Raw genomic sequence first — 18,165 nt, 5'->3', positions numbered from 1 at the left:
TCTTTTTTTTTTGCATACATCATATTAATATCGGATGTCCTTCTTTGATTGTTTTCCTTTATCATTTAACCTTGGAAAAGATTTCAATTTAGACCGCTATGTTTGCACACAAAGCACATTTATTTTATAGAAAAAGGGTTCAAAGGGAAATCTTGTCGGCCCCTTAGTACATTTTCACTTAACTAAGAACTAAGCAATGGTGTCAAGAGTATTCGTTTGGTGTCAATAAAAATGAAATGTAAACATCAATAAGACAAAAAAAGTAAAACAAAAATTACATATATCTTCTTTGTCTGGAGACCACAAACGTTACAAAATAAAGATTCTACAACCCAATGTACAAGCTCAAGTTTTGTTATGATGGTTTACATTATAGCAGTTGACATTGCTAAGATCTGACAAATTTGTTGTGACGTAAAAGATCAGCCTGTTTTAACCTTAGTTTTACAGACATGAAAATTATCGCCTCCAGCTATTATCGTTGTCGGTTTCTGATATCACAATTCAATATTTCCCTTGACGAGTTTTGTTTTTCTGAGATAGTATGTTTTACTTCACACTGTCTATAATGGATAAATATTCAATCAAATATCTAACAGGCCACACAGGGACTATTGATATGGTTAATAAAAACAATAGACAGATAGTGAAAATTATTCTTCACAGTAAATCAGATTTTTCACAGAACCATCAATAGTTTTATAGTTCAAGTTCATTAATGCGAATAAATTTTGGCATCTTATTTTCATTTCCTCAAAACAAAATCTAACGCGTTATTCAATATAGAAATTAGTAGATGTGGTATGATTGCCAATGAGACAGATGTCAACAATTACCAATGAGACGAGATGTCAACAATGACCAATGAGACAAGATTATACATAAAACAAATATACTATATATTATAAAAGACCACGTTATGACAAAATGTTAAAGTATTTCAACCAAATGGCCGATTTATGCTATAACAATTAACGAAAAACAAACATAACAACAGACAACAACTTACAACTGAACTACATGATGAAAAACAACCGGACAACAGAAACACTGCACTGCAATGAAAACAACTGTCAACATACATAAATAAAATGATGCAGATATATAAACATGAGTGTGAGCATCTAACCCCGTTCAATAACAAGGAATTGTTGTGTAAGGCACAACATGGTAAAAAATCATTGTGACAGGCCTTGACTCTTTAAATCGAGTAAAATCACAAAACAAGTATCATATAGACAAAAGAAACAAAAAATGTTTCTAAGAGTCTTATTTAAAGACATATCCAATGGTGCAAATATGTACCGGTAAAATCATTAATGTTATACCACTGAATAATATTGAAACTTGATGGAGTTCTATGCTCTCTATATAAACTTGTTAAATGACTACCAACATTATGGAATTCTTATTTTAGGTTTACGATATCTGGAATTTGATGAAAAAGAAGAGCAAAAATACCAAAATCTGTTGTTTTGTTGTTTTCAACTGAAAGTTGATGTGATTCCCTCAGTTTTAGTTTTTAATCCGGATTTATTTTTTCTCAATCGATTTATGACTTTTGAACAGCGGTATACTACTGTTGCCTTTATTTATTCAAAAAGGTAGGGGTCCATAAAAACTGACAGAAGCTCTTTTAATCAACAGAACAAGTGAAACATAATCGTCCTGACATCGTCTAGACCGAAAACAATGACGGGTTAAACATCTTAAAAATCACTACAGAATATGAACATCTTTTTATACAGTATACATGGCCAACTAATACTGAAGTTGTTTTTTTTCAAATTCTATTCGAAACAATAACTGTACCACATGCAACTGTATTAATAATGGTATTTGTCTCTTTTAATCGAATTATTTAATTATCTAAGAAGAAAAAACAAATCGTGGGGAAAGGTGGAAAACTTAATTGACGATAAGCGGATAGACCAACCTACACTACCGACAGTGTTTACACTTATTTCAGCATTTTAACGACGTCATAATGTCTGATATGTCTAGAAATTATCAGATTGATTCACACTGAAATTGACAGATCTGGCTAACGAAGAAGTATCGCAGAAGTTAGAGGCGTTGGTAGTTACAAAGAGAGACAAATCCTTCCTATAGTTGATTACTTGCTGAGATGAAGACTAGAAGCTATCCGGGAAAACAGACATTCTTCTTTTCACAATATTTTGTTAACTTCACCGGTTTTTGCAGAGAGTTGCTGTGGAATTATTAAATTGTTGTTTTTTCATTTATAGGGATGGATGTAACCGTTGATTGTTGTCCTACTAACACAGTTATTACATCTCCAATTTAGTATGTGCTGCTTTTTGGCTTAGCATATGAAATGTTTTGATGAAAACCAAAGACATGTTTATAGGTAGGGTGACATGTCTTCCATTTGACTTCATACCTTATGCCTAAAACTTAAGATCCGGCTCAGTGTAAAATCAATATGTGTTCGTTTTGATATATATGAAATATTTGACAGTGGGCGTTATACACCAATCATACCTATCTATTCCATATTTCATTTAACAAGACAAATAGCAGCAATAAAAAAATTCTCCTTTGAATATTTGTCTTGTTAATATTAATCATTGTCCTTCCCTGTATTCAAATAAGTTAACCTTCAATTACCAAAAACCATCTCATCAAATTTAAAACTTTATAATTTTTGAACGCCAAGCGCGAATTTCGTCTACCAAAGTCTGATCAGTGACGCTCAATCAAAAAAAGTTGGAAGGTCAAATAAAGGACGAAGTTGAAGATTATTTACAATGAAAAACCCGAAGGGGTATGCCAAACAGAGCTTGTGTAATCTATGGTGTAAAATATGTAAATAAAACTCTCCGATCCTTGACCTCATATTCTTCTTCATCATTGATTATGAAATTGACAAAACATCAATGTTAGGAAATGTTAAGTGACTTGAAATGCAATTTTTGTCAATATTACAGACAGAAATTTGTTCATAAATCGTTGATTTAGCAGTTAACTGCCAGAGCTAAACATTACTTTTGATTTGGAGTTTGGCGTATCGTTTCTCTTTGGAGGCTAATGAACATAAGAAACAACCCGAACGAACTGTTTTCTTCATAACCAATAATACAATTAAGTTTTTGGTGTAATGGACTGTATTGATTCATGACATATCATTTGTGTGTAGATGAATTTTTGAGGTGCATGTCAGTTATGCTGCTCTAGGTTAATTAGATGATCACACGAAACATATCAAAGATAAGATAAGCTTTATTCTCTAAAAGAGATAATATAAATCATCCTCCCGTTATTACTTATCTTTAGAAAAGTTATTTGTCTTTCTTAGACTAAGAAGAAAATTTATGTTCTAACGAAAGCAAGGTTAGAATGTCTTTTGAACTTATATAGCTAATTTCTTATTTTGTATGTAAACAGAAGGTATTGTAAGAGTGTTCTGGAGTTCAATATTCTAAGAACTATGTAACAGCTAGTTGGCATTGAAACGAATCATTACCTACAAGCATGCTGTACAGGTTTGAAAAAAGTTATACCGATATCTTGAACGAAAATGAATATGAAATAAGTTTTCCAGGATCAAATTAGTTTTATAAGTTTATGAAGCACAAAACATGTAGTTTTGACTTCATCGATACATTTTACCACTATTCCGAAATTTAGAGGAAACATATATAAAACTCATAAAGCGTAGTATTCTATCCAACTACACCAACTCGTTAGGTGTTGAATGCTTCTATCCCAGAGCACATAAGTCACCCCTTGGGTTTTTGTTTTTGTTTGTTTTCGATCTTGAGCTGTTTTGTTTAGTTGTCATTGAATTTTACGATAGGAATACAACTATGAGTGTAAAAGTTGTTTAAGAAAGTTATTCTGTATAATAGTAAATATTCAAAATACTGTATTAACCAGTAAATTTTTAAATCGCCTTTTGAATCATGAATTGTTTTCTAAATGCTAAATCAATAGATGTTCGATTCGTCTTGAATCTATAAGTACTAACTTAATGCTTATCGAAAAATGTTTGATATTAATCCCATATCATTATCTAAATGCAACAGGCATTACAAATCTCTTGATTCACAATATGCAGTAATTGATTATATAACAGAGAAAGATAAAGTTAATTTTATGAATTAAAGATTGTATCATATGCTTGCTTTAATTTCAACGGGGCGATCCAGATGAACTGAGAAATTACTGTTTTATGGTTTCTTATCTAATAGCAATATATTAGTTTCATGACGATTACAATGTGTGGTAAATGTTTCATAATAAACAGATTCGTATCAAAAACAGTTGTTTATAAAGATTCAAAAAAAAAAATTAAATTTAGTTTTCAATTTATTTATTTTTTCGGTTTTTATACGACCGCAAAAAATTGTTTTGCGTCGTATAATGGTATCATGTCGCCCGAAGACACATTTTGTTTCCGGACAATTATTTGTTTTAGTTAATGGATCTCTAGAAGGTTCAATACTATTAAAGGAAGGTTGGGATTGATTTTGGGGCTTATGGTCCCAACAGTTTATGAATAAGGGGCCAAAAAGGGGGCCCAAAATAAGCATTTTTGTAGTTTTCAAACAATAACTTGTGTTTAAGTGTATGTCTCGTTGAAATTATACCACAAGTTTCCATATCATGAAGGGTTGGTTAGTTTTGACCTTAGGGGTTATCGCTCCACATGTTTTATAATTATGGGCAAAAGGGTCAAAAAAAGGGGAAAAACTAGGTTTTTCTGGTCAATGGATAATTGAGACAATTTAAAAGCAGTGTAAGGGAGGTAATCCAAAAACATTTAGCATACAATGTTGGATATGTTCCGATTTTCCTCCCTTACACTTCTTGTAAATTATGTGTGAAGAAATGTCAAGTTATGGACTAATTGCAAAAAAAAAGGAGGGGTAGCAGTTTTCAATTTTTTTTGGCAAATTTCTCAAATTCCAAATTTTTGAAAAGTTTGAAGAAGAAATCTTAAACTGCAAAATATCGCGCAATAGATTTATAAGATCTTGACATTTGTTTTGTGTCAGAAACTCATATTATGTCAAAAATTTGATCACGATCCAAATTCAGAGCTGTATCAAGCTTGAATGGTGTGTCCATACTTGCACCAACTGTTCAGGGTTTGACTTCTGCGGTCGTATGAAGATGCGTCCTGCGAAGCACCTGGTTAAATTTGATATCAAGTAAAAGAGATGCAAAGGATATCAAAGGGTGATTCAAACTCATAAATCAAAAATAAACTGAGAACGCCATGACAAAAGAAAGTCAAATACCACAAGACAAAAAAACAGTACATAAACCACAACGTAGAAAAACTAGATATTTAGCAACACGAATCCCATCAAAATTTCAATAAAAGATACACATCTAACACATCTTCAGTCTCCGGGTTGTTGGCGAGGGTGATCAACTGAAATGCAGAATCTTGATTTTAAAAAATAGCCTACGGTCTGCTGGTGTTTTTTTTTGTGCAGTAATCTACATATTTTAAATTAGTTTAAAGATGTTAGATATCTAATTGATAGTTCGTTCATGAAAATGTATATTTATGAAATACCGAAAGAAAGAAAGACAGAAAGAATTAAAATTACTCATTTGTACTGAACAATACGCAAATTAGGGATATGGTGTTAAATCATGACAAAATATCCCAAGCGCACTTGTAAAAAGTCCTGCACAAAATAGCGTTTTGATTATGATTGCTTATGAGGCAGTGAATCGTAGAAGAAAAGTGCCTATGTTATCGTAAGGCATTCAAGAATGACGCAACCGCATCAGGTTCCTGACTTTCTTTCTTTTTCTTTTACGTATAACATTACCTATTATTTCTTAATTGCTATTACAGGTTGTGAAGATGTTGGTTATAGTTGTAGCTATTTTTGGACTTTGTTGGCTGCCACTTCACGGACTTAATATGGCCAGAGATACCAACCCAGAAATAATGAAATTCCAGTCTCAGAAAGAATATTATGTGTTTCTAGGATTATATTTAACAGCCCATTGGCTAGCTATGAGTAATAGTTTTGCCAATCCAATTATATATGGATTTACTAATGAAAGTTTTCGGGTAAGTTCTAACGTAAAATTACTCATAAAAATAAATATATCAGTACATGCTGTGGACAGCAAACAAAAACAACACATAATAAGCATTAAGGAGGCTCGCGGGTATAAGATTTTTAGAAAAAAAATAAACTTTTATTTTACATTACAAATTTAATTAAAACAAGGTCAATTTCTAACAGCCCCTGTAAATGAGTCATTGCAAAAGTCATCGTACACTAAAAACCGTATTTCAAAAATTACCTTTAGATGTTGTTACTTTATCATATGGTACAAAAAGCATTCCAAAAAAACAATTCGTGTTGACCCCAAGTGACTTTTAAAATGTCGATATCATTGAAAAAGCTCTAAATTATCTCCCTTTGGTGAAAAAATGCCATTTTTTGGCATTAAAATTGAAATATCTTTTTTAACTCGTCGGTGACCTATATTTTTTATTGTTGTTTTCGAATAAGCTGTACATAAACTAAATAATTGTAAATTTTAAACGATTTCTGTAATTTAGTTCTTTTTTTATTTCGATATTACCGCTATTTCTCCTATTAGTTCAACAGAAAAAAAAGGACATTGACAAAATTGTATGCTTCTTTCGAAGTCAGATTGTGAGCGTAAATTAACGGTGACCCCATTTTTTTATTTCATTTTTCTATTAAGGATAAGATAAAGTTCATTTATAGAAAAATATAGCGAAATCCTATATTAAATAAAAAATTTCATTTAGACCCGCGAGCCCCCTTAAGCAAAGTAAAAGCGCTTCTACTGCTGTTCTTCGTCTCAAAGTCACAGTGAGACCTTCAACACGGAGTAAAAAATAATATCAAACAGCATAGCTGCCAACATGTAAATGAAGATGTTCAAAAATCATTGAGACCGACGAAGAACTATCGGTATACAAAATCACCAAGGCCTACTGGGAAAACACAAAATAATAACTAAATGCATCGCACCTATAATGGGAACTTTTACTCTTTTACGGATTGCAATATAAAGTTGATATTTGGATACTTATACCAAAATGATATTCAAACTCATAAATCGAAAACAAACTAACAATGCCATTTCAAAACACGAAAAACGATGAAATACATGTAAACAAAATCTTATCAAAACATGACAAAAAAATAGAATGGAAAAGGGAACAATATATAAAAGTCCGACATATAGTTGAAGCTTTCACGGGATGAAATATGACTGTATGGTTGCCATACCCTCATTTTTTTGTCAATAATTAGGAAAATTTCAGGGTAAAGCAAGATACATCTGCGTTTAGTATAACTGATAAATCTATAGGGATACCTTCCTGTCACAGAAATACACGTTGATTTATTAGTGATACTAGTATTTCCTTGTAATTATATCTAAATATAGTTTATGAAGTACTGTTAAGAATTAATGATCAGATTATTGTCTGCAACGCGATTATAGTTCTACAAATTAATGCGCTCCGTGAAGATGTGTAAATATTAAGAATCAATAAATTTGAAACCCCGTGTGTAAAGACATTTTATTAATCAAATTATAAGTATTTACAAGGCTAATAACATTAATAATGTCACTGTAGAAACATGTCAAATATAAACTATTTATGTAATTTGAATCTGTTATTTCAATTCTTTTGTTTCAACGTCCTATATATCGACAAATTGACAAATAATTCATTTAAATCGGAAGACTTTTTACAACATGCTTCAATAATTGAATTAGATTTTCGTTGTTATTTGGATGTAAACTATCATGGGACTTTTTTTATTTACATAAATGTTGATTATGTCTGCTTAAGTCAATAACCGTCTTGTGCAAAAATTTCCGACAAGATGTAGCAACTAAATGAAAAGTCAGACGAGACATTATCAAGCCCATTATAGACACTTTTGAGACTCTAATTGCGACTGACTATAGCAGTAAGGTCTGTTCAAAATATCACAACGTACAACAATAGCAATGATTAAAAAAAAACTGATAGTTCAGATTCGAAAATAGATATCTGCAATCTGGAATTTGAGATGGAATTTCAACTTCTAAATACAACGTTCGAGATTCGATATGACAAATAAGAATTCACATTCGTACATTTTCACCGTGCATACAAAGCCAATGCAAAAGATATTAGTATTTAAGACATGGTATAGAACTATACAGATAGCAAGTCGTATAGAACTATACAGATAGCAAGTCGTATAGAACTATACAGATAGCAAGTCGTAGCAAATTAGAAAAGGGAAAATTAGCCATTTAAAATCTTTTAAAAATACTATTGGTAATTTTATTTATCGTACCCAAAACTGAAAAGAGAATCTAGTCATTGGTTGAATCTTCATTTTTCAGAACGCTGTAAACCAATCACACCGTTTTGGTGCACACTTTCGAACATAAAATACCCAGGATGCAATAGATTCTGAAATTGCTGTATCTTCCACGATTTTCCCAGATCATGAATGCTGAGATTTCAAATGCATTGATGCATTACAAGATAACTGACATAAAAATAAAGTGAAAATGAGTTATACCATGTGTAAAGCCTTTTCTAATATCTGCTTCCTTGGTCAATTATTTCTATTCCAATATTAAAGTTTAATCCTGTACACAATATTTCATCATTCAAAGCTTAAAGACAGAAAAACAGAATTAGTCCAATTTCGATTCATTTCTTTCATAACGCAATGAATTATCTGAAGAATCTGACATTTAAATTCCTTCAACAACAGAACTTCATTTAAATTAGTAATGATTGTACAAAAAAGAGATAAAAATAAAATTAGTAAATGGACGACCATTTGATTTACTAAGGAGAAAAGTTCTATAAAAGAATATCCTGGACTAATGAGATATGAAAATAAATAATCTTGCACAAGGCGGGGTTTTAAAAAAAGATATGTATGCGTACCAACAGATGAAAATGAAAAGTAAATCCACAAAATCACACCGATCCCCGATATCCCTAAAGACATCTAGTGGTGGTCTTTAAATAAAAATACCATTATCATGATCGAAATGGGCGCTTGTAAAGACCAGTTTTGAATTATAAAGAATAGAGTACTAAATTCGACTCCTTTAGATGAATTAATCATGATAGATACATAGATTAAAATGTTGTACTCCAGACGCATCTACTCCTGTAAATGTCAAATAAACATTGACAAGCTCTGACGAGGTTCTTACTAATTTGTTTAATTTACTTTTTAGTCCTCAACACTTTCCATTCTTAAAAAGTTTATTCTATTTTATGTGGAAAAACGGCATGTTAATATCTGTGACATTAAATTAATAAGTTTTTGTAAACGAATGTTTTTTCCTACTTAGTTTAAGGTTAATTTTAAGATGTATTTACCGACATTAAGCCTATTGACGCTAATGTGTTCTTAGGTGGTTGACATTTAATCTTCCTATTATTTTATCAACGATGTGTGGAAACTGAGTGAAAATTAAAAAAGTGTTTTCCTCGGCAGCTTCTGAAATATACTTATTAGTAACAAATATTTCACATATTGACTAAAAACAAGGTGGCGCGCGGGAAGATGATGGAAGTTTTAACAACCTTGAATGGCTATACAGCCCTCCCAGGGTCGGCGCGCGGGAGCTGTGTGAAATTGTATAAATACCTCCGGCACTGGCAAGATTTGGATGATGCAATCTGGTTCTCAGTTGATTTATAACAAAACAAAGGCAAACACAACTAGGCTAAGACAAATTTCACTGTTTTTTTATTTTTATTTTTTTTTATTTTTGATACACATCAAATGTTAATAGTAACTTGTATTTAATATCAACGGAGTGTTTATACGCGATATATAACAGTTTTAAAGGAAACAGCATCTATATAAAATACAACAAAACTTTGGTTTCTTAAATATTTTCTCATGTTTATTAATATTACGAGTAGGTCATTGCATTTATTTGAATTTGACTTTGATGACATTTTAGTCACTGTGAGTACTCGTTCATTTAATATGCAGTAGTAAGAGTCTTTTGTCTGTCATTTTTTCTTAGTATATATCTGCTGATTTAAACTCTTTCAACCTTACATGAGTCTTAGGTCATACGATTCCAAGGTCATATCATATATCCTTTCTGAAAGTCAGAAACAAATTTTCGAATAATGGCAGAAGGGGGGAGGGGGGTGTTGATTTGTGGGGCATTGTCATTTTAGAACATTTATAGTAAGATCAGAAAACTTGGACAATGTCACAAATTATTGATGACAACCATATATTGTTGAAAAAGAATAATTCCAGTCGCTTCCAGTCTTTATAACATTGGTGATGTAGTGGGGGTGAACTTCTTTTAGTGAAATCACTTGATTAAGAAATCATGCTTTGGAATATCGTACCAGCTGATACGTACATGCTATGAGCTTCGCTTATAGTCCTGTTACAAGTCTTGAACAGGCATCTAATAATGCAAAAACGTGACTTCATTTTGTTTTTGGTAGGTTTTGAGTTATGATGTGTACTTATTTTGTATTTAATGTTTATCCAATCCGATTGGCATATTTCTGTATTGTCGTTTTTCAAACGCTTTGAATTATCCGTTTGTTTACAAAGTTTTAAAAGAAAAAAAACCAAACAAATGACAATGTTTGTGAGTAGATATAGTTATAAGCCTGCATGTATGATTGAAGTCACTCTCTGGCAAATATGAGCTGATGACCTAAGTCCCATACTTAAAACTCTATCTACAAAAATGTGATTTTTCCAATGAAATCCAACAAAATTAATATCTCCAGGATCAATTGGAGTTTGGCGATAAGCCCGCTTCAAGTCCCTCTTAAAAATACCACAATTTCTACCTTTTAACTTAATAAGATTAACAAAATCATCTACAGATGGATAAGTCAAATTAACTGACTCACCCAAATAAATATCTTTATTTCTTATGCAGCAAAAATACTGCAATCTGATTGGTTAATTACCCCGGTGTAAATAACACCCCACCCTGGTTCACCCCGGGATAAATAAAATTTTGCCAAAAATTTCAAAATTTTTTATTTTTTTTTTGCCAAGAAAAAAAAATTTTAAAAAATAAAAAAAAAAAAAAAAAATAATCAAGATAAAATGTTAAAAATTTAAAAAAAAAAAAAAAAAAAAAATTCAAAAAATTTTAAATAAAAAATATTTTAAAAATTTTTTTTTCCGGAAAACTCAAAGAACACAAAATTTTTCTGATTTTTTCCAAAAATTAAGTAAAAAGTATTTTACAATGCGCAGCAACATAGACATTGAAAAAAACGTTACACTGTAAATTTTTCATTACCATTTTTTCAATTTTACATCCTGGTTTCAAAATAAGTTAAGGAAATGTTCATAAGAAATAAATTCGTTATCTTGGTGTAATCAGGGGTGTACGGAATTATACACCGTTGTTGAAAATTCATACACCCATTCAGCTGCGCCTCAGGGTGTATGAATTTTCAACAACGGTGTAAAATTCTGTACACCCCTGATTGCACCAAGATAACTAATATTCAATACCTGCATTAATACAATTTTCAGAAGGAAAACTTAAATCTAGTATTACCCTTCTTTCACCTGGTGTACTCTTTGGAACTGAATTTAAAGGAGATAACACTAATGAAGAATATATAAAATGGTTCACTTTTAAAGGCCCAATAACAGCTTTATATTCTAACTCCTTTTTCAAATACTTCAAAATGAAATCTGGAAAATCTCTGGCCCCGCTATGATTACGAGGCTTTCTGATATCTACTATATCACCTGCTGTATAACCAATAGGAAAACCAAATTCTAATGTCACACAAAATGTGATCATTATAATCAACTAACATAGATCTAAAAAATTCTATTTTTAACTTTGAAAAAACTGGTATTCTACAACCTTGATAATTCGGTCAACCTGACAATTTAATTTCTCTCTGAATATCCACAAAATACTGCAAATCTAAAGAATTAACATTCAAATCACAAATTAAACACTTTTTGTGTTTATGACAAAATTCATCAATTTTTAAATTCAAAGCTGATTGAACTGATAAAGATTTATTTACTAGAAATTCTATAATTGTCATTATTAACTGTACAAGTATCAATTTTAGAAACCTCCATTGACTTAGAGAATTCACCTTTATCAATCAGCATTTTGTCCTTATTTGAATCTAACAGTAACCATTCAGGATAAAAAGTATCTATCACTTTTGAATTAAAATTCCCAATGCTATTAACAGCTTTTTCTAATTCTAGTCATGGCATATGAGGACAAGCCGATGAACTCTCTGGATGTTTCATTTTAGCCTTATCCTCCCTTAAACATGTGGCACAAATGTGCTGGACAAATCTACTTTTGCCTGCAATATCCAAATTATGTCCATCCTTCGAAATATTACATTTATTTCTCTGATACAAAGGACAATACCAAACTTTTCTATCAAAATTCTTTTCAGACGATTTATCTGAATATTTACTTGCTGTTTTATTCAACACTTTCTTTCCTATTAACATTCTAACCTCTAACAGAGAAGTATCATCTGACCATACATTCTCACCTTTTTCAATTAGCTTTACCCATGCTGCATAAAAATTTAACAGTACAGACCATTCAAATTCACTGGCATAATAACAAATTTTGTTCAATAATGATAATCTACCTTCTCTTTCTTTTTTACTAATTTTACAATGCCTTATAATTTCTAGTTCTCCAGCACAAAACTGACTCATAGTTAGCTGTCTAAACTCCACAGCCTTTCTATTTGTAAACTCATATTTAAGCTCAGATTGAGGCCAGTTCATCTTAATTTTAACTTTATCATGGGGTCTATCTTTGATACCTGATCTGACCTTCTTTTTCTTATGCTTATTTTTCTTTTTATGTGTAGTTTCACTATCAGAATCAGAACTAGACAAAAAATTTGGCTCTGACCCACTACCCGTACTACTATCAGAACTTGAACTACTACTTATAGAAGAGTAAGACTCTGAGTAAGACTCTGTGGCTAGCATTTGTTTCATATGTTTATCTACAATTTTCTTAGTCTTTGTATCTTTTCTCATCCCCTTTGTCTTTAACTGTGTCTTTATCTTTACCTTTACCTTTACCTTTATCTGTATCTTTGCTTTTACCTTTATCTTTGCCCTTCTTGGACTGTTCCACCTTCTTGCCGGATTTCTCCTTCTTCGGCTTAGAAGCCCCTTTTAACTCGAGCTCCTCCAACTCCTCCAATTCCTTCATTCTCTTCTCTATTTCCTGTCGTAATTCCACCTTTCTCTTCTTGTTCTTCATTACTTTCTCCTTCTTCTTAACTTCCTTGAGTTTCCTCACCAATTCTTTTGTTTCCTGATCAGTGTCCGACTCCTCGGAATCCATATAAATCTAAAGACGATCTTTCAGATCTTCAAAATCCACCTTTGACATACTGTCATTTCCACCAGTCGCACCGTGCACAAGCTCGTCACCAACCTCCGATTCTCCGGTAAGTGCATCGGACTGCATCCCCAGTTGATCGAAAACTCTGTAATTAAAACTCTTCTTGACACGCCTGGGTAAAACTGCCCGGAATTCCTGTTTAGCGCTACTCATGTAAATAATTTCAATGAAAAATTTCAAATGTACCGCGAATACCGAAACAAAGAAATATATAAGAGCGTCCTGTATCCAGGTAACAAATTGACCAATCAAAATAAGGAATACTCGGAACAATTTCCTCCGAGTAAATGTAAACAGTGATTCACGTGGTAATTATCCATTTTTATAAAATCAAAAATTACACAATTTGTTTATATATTAACAAGCACTTTTGAAAGTTAACATATAACCTTTTATCGTTATAGGCAGATCTTATCGTAATGTTACACAACTGGTTACCGTGTTGTGCTTGTTTGAGAGAGCTTATGATGAGGAGTTACAGTCTGTCTACATATGATAGCATGATGTACACCAAGCGGAATGCAAGTCAACTCAGACAAACAAGTTGTATCATGAGCCACAGGAAAATGTCCGGACGTCGACCATCTAGAAGTATAAATGGACTCAGGAAAATTAGCATGGAAGCAAGCAGACCTACTTCGGAATATGGATTTCAAAATGGGAATATGGATTCTGATATATCCACTAAACATTACCACATGTCAGAACCAAACCCTACAGTTCCTGGTGTACTTACCTTAAACGATGAAACCCAGTCATCCCGTTTTTAATTTTAAATATTTGACCATTTATGATTTGTTATGCTTCCATAAGTGAATGTTCCCAATCGTGAAATTAAATACTCACCGAAAAGGTCGTCAGGGAAAATAATATTACCTTCCTTATGTGTCAGTGAAAATAATATTACCTCCCTTATGTGTCATGGGAAAATAATATTACCTCCCTCATTTGCTTTTATTTTCATTTGAATTTTCAAAATGGACATCCAAATTTTGTTATCCAATATTGTCAAAAGGCTAGCGTTAAAACATACCCCCAAAACTACTGTTTTGAAATTAATATAAATAAGTCTTCCTTCTGTTCAAATATCGAAAATGGACATTTTATCAATCAATTAATTAGCATACTTGAGTCATAAAAAACATTAAGCAAGATCTTGAAAAATCTTTTGTTTGTGAGTAGATGCAAATTCTTATATTTTGATCTTGTTAAATAATCCATTTTAAAAAATATTGATTAAACTGGTTTTTGTTAGTATATATTTCATGGTTTGTCAATATAAGTAATTAGAAACATGATATAAGTAATTAGTAACATGATATAAGTAATTAGTAACATCGATGTCGTTATTGATACTGATGTCGACTGGGTAAATGAAAGGTCGGCTCTATTACAGCTCAACAGTAAATATATATGGTATGATAATTATCATGCACTGTGTCTAGTTCGACCCCGAAATTACATAACATGATATATTTCTTAAATCCTTTCAAAATATTGTTATTGTTAATTTTATTGCCAAGTTTATACGATGATAAAGACTCGCATAAGTGCAGAAATGCTAGTCTAAACATTACTGTGCAATCAAGCCATATAGATTTATTGACAACAGCTTTTCCGAATACAGTATCTTTTAATCTAATTGGCCTTTTGTATGAGACATCTTACAGCCATTTTTTTCTATATAAAGCTGTTCATCATATTTAAAATGCCGACCAAGGACAACTAATACCGCACATATAGACAGCAATCGGTAAGTAAAAGCTAGTTCTTCTTATAGTTAAAAATGGAAACAAAGTCGGCAAGGCAGATGATTAGTATTCAATGCGCTGTCCTTGAATAACCTTCATCAGGAACTGCGTGTCAAAATGTTCTATTGAAACAAAAGGCGGTAATCTTTTAATTAAAAGCCAAACTGCTAACTTCCGATTATCTACCGTATTAAAAAACATGTTTTGTTAAATTAACCAAATGCAATATAAGATTGTAACCAGTGCAAAGCACCGACATCTCGGACGAAGTGCACAGATGAGCACCGACATCTCGGACAAAGTGCACAGATGTGCAGTTATGGTTATTTGATTTTTTCAATTGACGTTTGTTATTGTTGAAATCAGTGTGATATAATTAAATTGTTGTGTTATTAAATGTATATGATTTGTATCTTGCTTGCTTAATGAGCTTGATTGAATTGAAGTCTGTAAACTTATTACTTAGCTGATATGAATGTTAAAAAGAGCAAAGGTAAAACTTCATTAGAAGCAAAGTAGGATAATTTTAAAAGTACATAAAACCGAATTTTTATAAAAGTAAAAAAACAACTGTTATATTAATCCTTTGATTATGATCGTGCAGCAGTTTATGAATTAGCGATAGTAGGATTTTGATTTACTTCTGTGGGTTTAATAATTAGAGGTAATAATATTTCATTAATTGGATTACATTTACTTAGATATCTCTCCCTTATCTGATGGGTACCCAGTGCATGCTTTACATCTGATATTTCAATAATATTACAACGAGTATCATATGTCTGTACCCTCTGCCCGATTCTTTTCAGACATGTTCTTAAAAGAGGGGTCTTAAAAGGTGTTACTAGCACGCACCAAGCCAATTGTGAAAAATTAGCAAATATGAAATTTGCTGGAATTTGTATTGTGAATAACATATCATATGTGTGCCTGTATGTTCCACGTCAGTACCCTATCATTCAGTTGTCGTTGGTTTGTGACTTAGGTTTGTTTTCTGCTTTTAATTGATAAGTCCATATATTTTCACATTTGAACAGTTTTGCTTCTTGTCATGTTTTGATACTTTTAAAGTAGACTATACGGTACGGGTTTTGCTCATTGTTGAAGGCCATACAGTGACCTATATTACTAACTTTATGTGATATACTTTCGTCCACGTCATTGGGACTTTGTCAATTAGTTTTCCTTTTTGGCAAATGTATTACATATCATTGTTTCTATATAACAGGAAACACATTTATTATATAAAAAAGAAGATGTCGCATGATGGCCAATGAGACAACTCTCCCCAAGATACAAAATGACACAGAAATTAACAACAATAGGTCACCGTACGACCATCAACAATAAACAAAACCTATACCGCATAGTCAGCCATAAAAGGCCCCGATATGACAAATGTAAAACAATTAAAACGAGAAAACTAACGTCCTAACCTATGTCAAATAAATAACGAAATACAAAAACTAGTATGTAACACAGCAACAAACATCAATCACTAAGTTAAAGGCATGACATCGGACAGGCACATACTGAATGTGACGGGGTTTACAAAAATAAATGACGCCAAACCCTCCCTAACATGGAACAGTGGTACAACACAAAACAAGTACCAGAGATGGGTTCGATTACTTTCAATGTAATTGATTAAATTACAATTACTTTGTCATTTGTACGATAAAATTAAATTAATGATTACATCATTTCTGAAAGTGTCTGATTAAATTAATGATTACATTGGCAAAGTAATCATGATTACATCCGATTACAATGAATTTAAAGAAAACACATTTTGAATGATGTGAATGAATAAATGTTTAATATACTATAGCATTTTTAGAAAGGACTATGTTTCATAAATTATAAAATGATAACTTTAAACTTCATCTATTTAATAAACCACAAAAGTTCACTACATACATGAACATTGTGTCACTGGTTTTAACCCATTACACTTTATCATCATTGATCTCTGAATTATTTTGACTTCAATTGAATATAGCTTTATAAAGAGTTTGCTGTTAGTCTTCTAACCTCTTCCAGACTTTATATGTATTTCAAGGTGCAGTTTATGGAAGTTAAAATATGGATGAAATAAAGTTACTGGTCAGTAAAAATCTATGTGAAATTTTAATCAAATTGTTTAATCAAATTGTAAACAAAATACAAGTACTAAAAATCATTGCATTTTACATGTCCAGTTCAAATACATATACAATTTTACTTATTTTAAACCAGATTTTTACAACTTATGATTTAGTTTGTGCTAATTAAAAAAATTGTTGTCCTACAGTTAAACCCAATTGGTAATTGCAATAAAAACAAACCTTAATTGGTTTCCTACCTGTCAATTCAAAGTTGACAAAAATCACAATATTAACAAAAGATTATAATTCATGGTTAAAGAGAAGTATTACTAGAATATAACAGTTATTATCAAATATATATATATGTACATATTTAAATTGCCAATATATGTGCGATATTTCTTACTAAGTCCAAAGACATAATTGTATGTATATGTCTCTTCTTAGGCTAATGATGACTTTTCAATACTGTAACAGTTTATTTTTTACTGAAGTATACACATTTATCAACATGCTTTATAAAGTAAACCAAACTATCTTAACATGTTAAATATCTATTAAATAAGTATAACAAAAAGGTTCATTTCTTGACCATAAACACAGTTAAAAAATGCATTGTAATCAGAATGTAATCAAAAAGTAATCAGGATTACAAGGTGTTTTGAAAAGTAATTGATTAAATTAAATTACATGTAATCAGATTTTTGGCTGATTAATGATTACAATGATTACCTGAAAAATTGTAATCAATTACAGCTGAGTAATGATTACAATTACAATTACCCCAAGTCTGACAAGTACACACCTATACAAAACAATAAACAAATATGATCAAGAGCAACAAACCACTCAATTACAGGCTCCTGACTTGGGACAGGCACATATAGAGTGCCAAC

General features: G+C 31.4%; 1 protein-coding gene across 1 annotated transcript in view; it reads left to right on the top strand.

Annotated features, from left to right (window-relative positions):
• LOC143044488 (prolactin-releasing peptide receptor-like) overlaps positions 1-15,594 on the top strand; it is a 30,258-nt gene extending 14,664 nt beyond the window's left edge. The window contains exons 2-3 of the mRNA XM_076216534.1: positions 5,840-6,061; positions 13,836-15,594. Of these exons, the coding sequence (XP_076072649.1) occupies positions 5,840-6,061; positions 13,836-14,201 (588 nt within the window). The 3' untranslated portion in view covers positions 14,202-15,594. The remainder of the gene's footprint in view (positions 1-5,839; positions 6,062-13,835) is intronic.
• The last annotated feature ends 2,571 nt before the right edge of the window (positions 15,595-18,165 follow it).

The sequence above is a fragment of the Mytilus galloprovincialis genome, chromosome 9, assembly GCF_965363235.1.
Source record: "Mytilus galloprovincialis chromosome 9, xbMytGall1.hap1.1, whole genome shotgun sequence".
In the NCBI taxonomy this organism is placed as follows: domain Eukaryota; kingdom Metazoa; phylum Mollusca; class Bivalvia; order Mytilida; family Mytilidae; genus Mytilus; species Mytilus galloprovincialis.
The sequence above is the reverse complement of the archived record's forward strand: the minus strand, read 5'-3'. Positions and strand labels throughout refer to the sequence as shown.